A 9222-nucleotide genomic window follows, 5' to 3' on the forward strand; every position below is an offset into this window, starting at 1 on the left:
TTATTATATACTACTACTATACTATATATATATATATATATATATATATATATATATATATATATATATATATACCTATTATGTAAAGTATACTTACTTGGTATTGAGCCTGTATGACCTGCTTGCCCTGCCTATTAAGTTGATTAGTATGACCAGTAGTAGTAGCCAATTTCAATCCTTTTTGTGCTAGTAGACTTTCAACAGAGATTATTTGTCCCCCACTATTATTTGTTAAAACTTTTGCAAGTATCTTTTGTTGTTGTTGCTGTTGCTGTTGCTGATGAGGTGATTGTTGTATTTGCACAGCAATTGGTTTTCCTCCGATTTGTGCAATTATGCGTTGCATTCCTGGAGTTTGTTGTATTGGTTGCTGTTGATTAGCTGTGACTCGTTGGAGTTGTTGTTGCTGAGATCAGAATAAAATTTAAATAAAAGCAAATAATAAATATAATAAATTGTTTGCACAGATACCTTCAGCTGTTGTTGTTGCTGTAATTGTTGCTGTTGAGATTGAGTATTCGACGGTGAGGATTGTTTGATAAATATAGTTTGACCTTGAAGACCATGGCTCGTGAGTAATGATTTAATTTGACTCGAACTAACTAATTTAATCTGTGATGCCAAAAGAGTTTTGCCTGGTAGTACATGTTGTTGTTGTTGTTGTTGTTGTTGTTGTTGCTGTTGTGATTGTTGTTTTATATTAGTAGCTTGTAAAATACTTTTCCCTGCTTGATTTGTTACTATAGTTGATTGCTGTTGCTGCTGATTTTGCGCTTTTGTAGATGGTAGTATCGTCGTTAAATTTGTAGTAGTTCCGTTTACTACGTTAGAATTATTACTAGTTGAAGCAGATTGCTGTGCAGATTGCAATACAGAGTGTCCAGACAGACGAATAGTTTGCAGACCAGCAGATGTCGATACTTGAATTTGATGATGTGAATAATTATGTTGATTCGATTGTAATAGACTTTGAGCGGCATTTGTTTTGAGTACAGCGATTGATTTTCCTCCAATAGTAGATGCCTTTTTTACCATCGTTATTGGAGCAAGTTGTGATTTCGTATCTATCGCAATGTTATCTCGTTCTGTGCTTACTACATTTGTGATAGTAGCTGAAGAAGTTACAATCGATGCAACAGAAACAGGAGTTTCAACGGTAGAAATTGTTGATGTTATTGCGTTAACTGGTATTTCTACATTAGTATTAACGGAATGTTCAGTACAGACAGCATTGTTAGAGACACTTTTCTCTTCAGATTTATGTTGCTCTTTCCTACTAGAAATGAATTAAATACAGACATTTATTTTTCTCAAATACTATTAGTTTTCAAATAAATATGACATTCTCACTTGGGAATAACAGATTGCGTAGATACAGTTGTCATTCGCCTTTCTTTTTTGACAATAATTTCCTTATTTGAAGAGTGTTCCTTATTTATGGTTGATTTGAGAATTGGTTGTACTACTTTATTTCGTGATGTACTACCAACGCTTTTCTTATTTTTCGCAATACCTTGTAATTGTTGATGAACCATTTCTATAAAAGATACAAACTATCTTCACACAATCATCATAAGCAAATACATACAATCACATCACATTAGAATTGCGAATGTTTCAGAAATTTACAATATGTTGCAATGAGTTGCAATAATAAAATATAATAATGTAAAAATACAATGTAAAATAAATGAGATAATAAATAAGAACAAACCAAATTCAGATTCAGATCGTCCTCGATGAAGATAAAGCCATTCCTTCCGACGAGGATAATATCTAACACAGGGATCTGCTTCGTAATGTAACCTATCAAGTGCTCCTGATACCACAGAATGGAGATATCCCTCCTTTTCGTCATTATCTTGTTCTATGATATATTGTGAATCTTTTAGTAATTGACAAATATCAGCTCGAGTCCCTTCACCATTAGGAAGTCGAGCAGTAGCATCTCTAACTAATGCTAAAATTGTTACAAAGTTTGGACGATCCGGCACCAACAACGAATGTCCTCGTGCTTTAGCTTGTCCTGAAGCTTAATATAATTAATATAATTAATCTTATTTCTCTGTAATAATATTCTATAATGATTTAAAAAGTTCATTATAGAGAAATATAAAATATTTCTCTATTAAAAAAAAATACTGATTTATACAATTTTATATAAAAATATTTTTAATTAATAGAAAATATTAAACAATAAATAATAAGGAACTACAAGCCAGATTTTTATTTATTTCAAAGTCTTAAAACATAAGAGATAAAAATTGAAACTAGTTCAGTCAGAAATTGCTTGGATAATACAATACAAGCAATTTCTGACTGAACTGATTTCAATTTTTATCTCTGATCGCATTTGTTTCTTATGAATTAAATTGACTCATTATTTCAATTACTGATTATATCCTAGTTTATATCCCAATTGCAGTTGTGTAGTACATTTTTATTTAATGACTCAACTTATATTCAACATTTTTATCATTATTATGGACTTAAAGTTATTATTATGCGACTGATATAATGAAAGAATATAACCAATAATATTACTAGATGAAAAGCATTGCAGTATTGCAGAAAATAATAAATATGAAGAAATACTATCAACTTTTTGCATAATTATAAATTGTATTTAACCGTTATTAATTTTGTCAAATTTGTGTTTATAATTTATGTTTATAATTTTTTTTACACGCACGCACGCACGCACGCACGCACTGAGGGTGACTTAATAATAAGATTGAAATATATCTAAGAATTTGAAATACAAAAAATTCTAGCTTATAGCCTTTTCTTGTTATTTATTGTTTATTATTATCGAGACATTATAAGATTATTTTTATTTAGAAAATATTAATTTAAATAAATATTTTTTCTGAATTGAGAATATTTTTACACAAAATTATATTTTTTAATTAAGGAAAAATAATTTTTTTTATTTATTATAATAGATTTGAATATTTATTATAATAGATTTGATTATTAATTACTAATTAAGTATAGAAATTTTTTCACAATAACAAAATGTATAATATAAATCAAAATGTTTTAAATCTAATTAAGCATGAAGAGAGTGAGAATTCCTATTTTTAGTCGAAGCAGATCTTAAATGCTTTAATTATTTACTAAACAATATATCACATACTTATACAAGCAATTTAATAATTTCCGAAATAATTTCTGATGAACAAGCATCTAGTAAGAATAGACTTATTAAACTTTTTGTTAGCATCAGAAATTATTAAATTGCTTATATAATTTAGTATGTAATATTACTATTCTGATTCTGTACATGAATGCATTTCCAAGTCTAAAGAAACAATTCGGCGCGATATTTGTAATATCGGAAATATATATAAATTCATAGTAAAGCATTTAAGATTTGCTTTGATCGAAAATAGGAATTCTTCATACTTAATTAGATTTATTATTTTGCCTTCGGTCTTATTTCAAATTCAAATTATAAAATGTTTTAGTTTTAATAGCATTTACTTGTGCATTTATACTATATTGTATTTGTGTTTTATACTATATTGTATTTTGTATACAATCAGTAGGATACGTTTTGCTTATATATCACGTTAGTATTAATATTTGTCACAACGTGATTTATAATAAGCTTTTGGAAATATTCAAATTTAGCATTCGTTGTATTACAAAGCATGAATTGAACATACCAACATTATGCTGATAAATTCCTTTGACAGGACCGACTACGGACGCGTAACCGTGCATGCGATAAGTAAACGCCTTATGAGGTGCAGTGTAACGCATACGCTCTTGTCTTCGGAATTCTTCACGTTCCTCTATTGTAGATGGACGGACTTTCCATTCTGTAGGAAATAACGGCCGAGGTGGTTCCCAGTCAGTTCCAGTGGCACTAGCATCCATATTGGTAGATTCCAGTGCGGGACTTCCGCTTCTACCACTTTGCAGAATTCCACTTGTAACGATTGCGTTATTACTCATATTATTAGAAGATAGTTGAGAATGCTGCGATTTTGTAGATGTCACAGTACTAATAGTTTGAGTATATGATGGTGTCAACATATCTCTAAAATTATAATTATAAAAGTATAATTATTTATATTTTTCTATTAATAATGCTGTTTAACTCATGATTTACAAAAAATAATCAGGGGAATTTAAGGAGATATGCAAATAAATGAGCAAACAAGTTAATTAAATAAAAAAAATGCACATATTTAATTCAAATATAATATTGGAATACAAATTAGTTCTGTCCATTTTTTTTGTGCATTTATTTCAAAACAAAATGAATAAACAGATCAATTAAAGTATTGTCCATCGTTGTCTATTATTTTTTCCCATCTCTCAAGCAATTTTCGAATTCCATCTCGAAAAAATGACTCTTTGGAGGCGATCCAATTTTAGAGCCAATTTTCGATTTCTGCCAAAGAAGTGAACCGGTGACGTGCTATATCCTTCGGAACAACCAGTAATCAGAAGGAGCAATGTCCGGAGAATGTGATAAAACATCCCATTTGAGCGTTTCCAAATATTTTTTTACGACTTTAGCAACATGGGCTGAGCGTTGTCATGAAGAAGAATAACTTTATCACGTCTTTGCTCATATTCCAGCCGTTTTTCTCGCAATGTACGGTTCAAACGAATCAATTGTAGCCGATACCGATCGCCCGTAATGGAATCGCCAGATTTCAGCAACTCATAGTAAACAAGATCCTTTTGGTCTCACCAGAGCATGATCTTTGAACCATGAATGTTCGGCTGTGATGTTGATGTTGAGGTCGATGGCAACAATTGATCGGGCTTAGCGTAGTATTTTTTCTTCTTGGGGTTGTCGTAGAATATCCATTTCTCATCTCCAATCACAATCCGATGCAAAAAAACCTTTTCTCTGTTGTCTTTGAATCAGCTGTTCGCAAGTGAAAAATCGCCTTTCAACGTCTCTCGGTTTCAGTTCATAAAGCACTCAATTTCCTTGTTTTTGAATCATTTCCATGGCTCTCAATCGTACAAAAACGGCTTGTTGAGTTATCCCCAATGATTCTGCAAGTTCCTCTTGCGTTTGACTCTGATCTTCTTCGAGTAATGCCTCTAATTCTTTGTCTTCGAATTTTTTTGGCTGTCCAGAGCGAGACTTGTCTTCAGCGCTGAAATCTCCATCCTTGAAATGTCGAAACCATTTCCTACATGATTTATCAGTTGGAGCAGTATCACCATAAACTTCGACAAGCAGTCAATGGGCTTCAATCTTTTCTTCCAATTAAAGCAGAAAATCAAAACCTCCCGCAAATGCTGCTTGATTAACACAAAATTCGACATTTCAAACACAGTAAAAATCAAGATTTGTATGAAACTCAAAGCGATATAAACTGAATATTATTAACAGATGTTTAACCTCTCTGAAACCGTCAAAATCAGCTGTCACTATTCACAACAACTGGAACTATCTTTAGGGAAACGGATCGAATTAATTTGTACTTCCAATATAACTTATAATATAACAATCGAAGATTCAAAAAATTAGTGCTTGTCACAATTCTTACTTATACATAAGAAATTTTGTACACAAGTCCTGTAATCGGGCATCAGAGTCTCTTCCAGCACCAATCCATGCATATATGCCTTGACCCTTATTTTCCAGATAAGGTACGAGTTCCTGATCTTGTTCTTGTCGCTGTTCTAAATCTTGAAAATATATTAATTCGCCAGCAAGAAATCCAAGAGCTAATGGTACTAAAGTAGGCCATGAAGGTACCACAGAATACCTGTGACATGAATTTATTTAAAAATGCTACCTACGATCGCGCACATTGCGAAGAAATCTTATTTGATATTACCAGTCATTTAAAGGTGAAATAGGATTGCCTTGCCACTGCATTATTGCATCCTTCATTTCTGTCGCACTCATTCGATACTCTCCCTTAGAAGTAAAAGCATCTCTCAGCAGAGAGAAAAAGCATGTATGCGTCTCTTGCATCAATTCCGTTCCGTTCACATTTATGCCTTCACTGGATGATACAATCATTTTCGTTTCTGGTATTGGTATAATTCTTTCATCTTCGCACCTATGATATTAATTTAATTTAAACATTTTAATTATTAATTGATTAGAATTATTGTTTTGATTAGAATCATTAGCTAATTATTAATTTATTATACTACAAAATATTATACTACAGAAATAAGATCTTAGAAATAAGATCGGAATTAAGAAAGGAAACGTATAAGTCTGGCGAGACGGTTCTATAGGATCGCCAGGTGATAGAACACTATCCTTCCTCCTCCTTGCGCACCGCCGCCGCCGCCGCCGCCGCCGCCGCCGCCGCCGCCGCCGCCTCCGCCGCCGCCGCTGTCGAGTGTGAGTCTTCTATGAATTATATTATATAACCGCGATGAGGTTTCACCGCACATTGGCTCATTCTCGTTTCTTTTTTTAATTTGAAAACTACAATGAATATCTCAAAGCATCAGACTTTTGTTCCCCTTGATTTATTCTATGCCCCCAATGGGTTCCGATCTTATTTCTGAGACATCCTATATACATAATATAGTAAATTTACTTGACATCATCGAGTATATCAATTCCATCATCAAGTTGGATTGGTAATTGCAGCATATCAATACTATCTAAGTCAAGCTCTTTTTTCGATTCATTTTCCTCTTCTTCTTCAGTTTCAATCAGCACATCTTCGCTTACGCCCAAATTTAATTCGGTTTTAATTTTGTCATATTCTATATCTTCGATTTCTTTTTTTATCTCTGGTAAATTGGCTGTTGGTTTAATACCCTTTTGAGTTACTGAGCTGCTGTAAATGAGAAATAGACGCAAGAAACGCATTATAAGCAATCCTATAATATTTTATATTGATCTAATGCGTGTACACGCACGCACGCACGCACGCACACAGAACTAATAATTACATTTTCTTTTTGGTTACTTGAAGTGCTTCATATGCTTCAATAGGTTCCGATTTAATAGATGCTGTCATTTTATTGTAATCTACATCTACGATATTAGATTGTCTATTGTCGTCCGTTGTATGGGAGTAATCACTGTTATCGCTTTCGTGTTTCACAGAATTGGAATTTGTCAATTTTGGTGCGGGCGGACATAACGAATTTTGTTCCAATTTAATCTTCTTCTTAGCAGATGTAACTTTCATAGAATTGCCAATTGTAAGTTTCTGCTTCTGACCAATTTGTGATCTTTGTGTGAGATCGGCAAGCGCAATTCCTTGAGTGTTCAGTTCTGGATGGAGCTACGTACATAGTTTAGTTAGTATTGCTTAAATAAGTAATTGTAACAAAATAATGAAGTATTATACATACGTCACGACGGGCACGTCGTTTTTTATGTGTAATTAACATAGCTCGGTAGGTCTCTTCCGTTTGTTCACGTACAAACAATGCTCTACTAGAAGTGTATTCCATTCGCTGCAGAGTGGAAAATACAGGTCGAATTGTATCGTCTTCATGATTGAGCTGTAAGCCTTTAACTGACAATCCTTGAAGATTCATATTAAAACGTCGTTTCTTCTTTTGTTTAGCTCCAGTCATTTGATAATGAGGATAATTTTCTTCGTTTTCAGATGTTGTATCAGCAGACAATCTTGTACTAGTTCTAAGTTCTGCCCGAACTGCATTTAGCTCGTCTAAATAGCGCAACTGAGTCTTTTCTTCAACTATTATTTATTTTCATATTAATAATATTCTAGTCATTATATATTTTTTTGCCAAATGATCTAAGTATGTAAGCAACATAAACAGTCAAATAATATTAGATATAAAGCAAACACACTCACCCATTATTGGTTTTGATTTGCGCCAATAAAATTTAGAACACACTGTGCGGTTTACTGGTTGATTGAAACCTTGCCTATATGCATTTGATAACAAACTTTCTCGCGATTTTAACAGCTGATTTGCTAATTCATATGATCGTTTTCGTTCCTCGAACAATGATCTTTTTTTTGCGCTTTACGAACCAAATCACGTATTCTTTTAATATCAGGACGATAGTGACCAGAAGAAAGATGATTGTGAAACGTGTCCAATGCTGTTACACCAAATCTATAATACATTTTATTTAAAACGCTCTAATTAAATCAATTTCAGAACTCAGTCTATTATTCTCATTTTGTGAAAAATCTCTGTGAATAATTACTACCTGTCGTTTTCTCTATTGAACAACATTTGCAGCGATTTTTCCATTTGTGCTTCTATATTGGAGTCTTTTGGAAAAGTAGGCAAAAGATTGTACAATGTTTCTCGTTGACTTTCAGTAAGCCACTCATTCCAGAAACGTGGATAATCTAGCATTTCCTTGAAGATGTTAAAATGTTCACAAAGATCCTGTGGTAGTTTTACTTTGATACTAGCAGCAATGCAAGTTTCCCACTTCTAAAAATCAATTTGTTAAAATTAAAAATTAAAATACTAACAAAGTATAACAATAACTGTATACTTATTTTAATAAGCTAATATAAAAATTTTCATAAATTAAAAATTATTAGAAATGTCGACTTTTTTTTTATTAAAAAATAAATTATTCTTTGTTTATTTTTAGCTACATAAAAAGAAAAGTTAATCTTTTCATCCTTACATGAATCAAAGCAGACAATGCATCCTCAACTGATCATACAAATATCAAACAAAAGTTTGTGTCTGTGAAGTTAGCATGATGTTTTATTAATTTTCAAAACAATAGTAGCGGTAACACTTTTTACTTAATTTATTGTTTGTTTGAAGTTGATTATTATTGATATTTTCAACATATTTATTAACAATTTATAATTATAGTGATAAATTTGTTTAATCAAACAGTATATAGTTTAGTACTTACAATATACATGACTTGTGTGTATATAAATATATAAATATATATATATATATACACATATAAATAACTTTAATACATTATCTATATTTGGTACAGGCAAAATAAAATTGGAAGAAATATTGGAAGAAGTTTAGGGCGATATTCACAGTCCATTCTTATTTTAAAATCGTCTTAAGTAACATCTTAAGATACTAATATAACCCTTTAATTATGACAACTTAAGTACTTACGACATTCTTAAATAAAAATCAACTATGAATACCGGCCTTGAAATACATATAAACAATAAAATTTAATAATGTAATAATTATTATATAAGTAGGAAATTTTGGTGCGCGCCCGTGCGCGCCCATGTGTGTGTGTGTGTGTGTGTGTGTGTGTGTGTGTGTGTGTGTAGTAAG

At 31.9% G+C, this 9222-nt stretch overlaps 1 protein-coding gene across 1 annotated transcript in view; it reads right to left on the minus strand.

The window, feature by feature from the left end:
* The window catches only part of LOC105623884 (nuclear factor related to kappa-B-binding protein), a 68085-nt gene that overhangs the window by 48652 nt on the left and 10211 nt on the right, over positions 1-9222 (minus strand). The window contains 13 exon segments of the mRNA XM_012205260.1: positions 98-406; positions 472-1273; positions 1351-1537; positions 1715-2032; positions 3672-4048; positions 5526-5747; positions 5820-6047; positions 6543-6788; positions 6904-7241; positions 7312-7664; positions 7785-7952; positions 7955-8052; positions 8150-8382. Coding sequence (XP_012060650.1) covers positions 98-406; positions 472-1273; positions 1351-1537; positions 1715-2032; positions 3672-4048; positions 5526-5747; positions 5820-6047; positions 6543-6788; positions 6904-7241; positions 7312-7664; positions 7785-7952; positions 7955-8052; positions 8150-8382 — 3879 coding nt within the window.

The sequence above is a fragment of the Atta cephalotes genome, assembly GCF_000143395.1.
Source record: "Atta cephalotes unplaced genomic scaffold scaffold00002, whole genome shotgun sequence".
Lineage (NCBI taxonomy): Eukaryota > Metazoa > Arthropoda > Insecta > Hymenoptera > Formicidae > Atta > Atta cephalotes.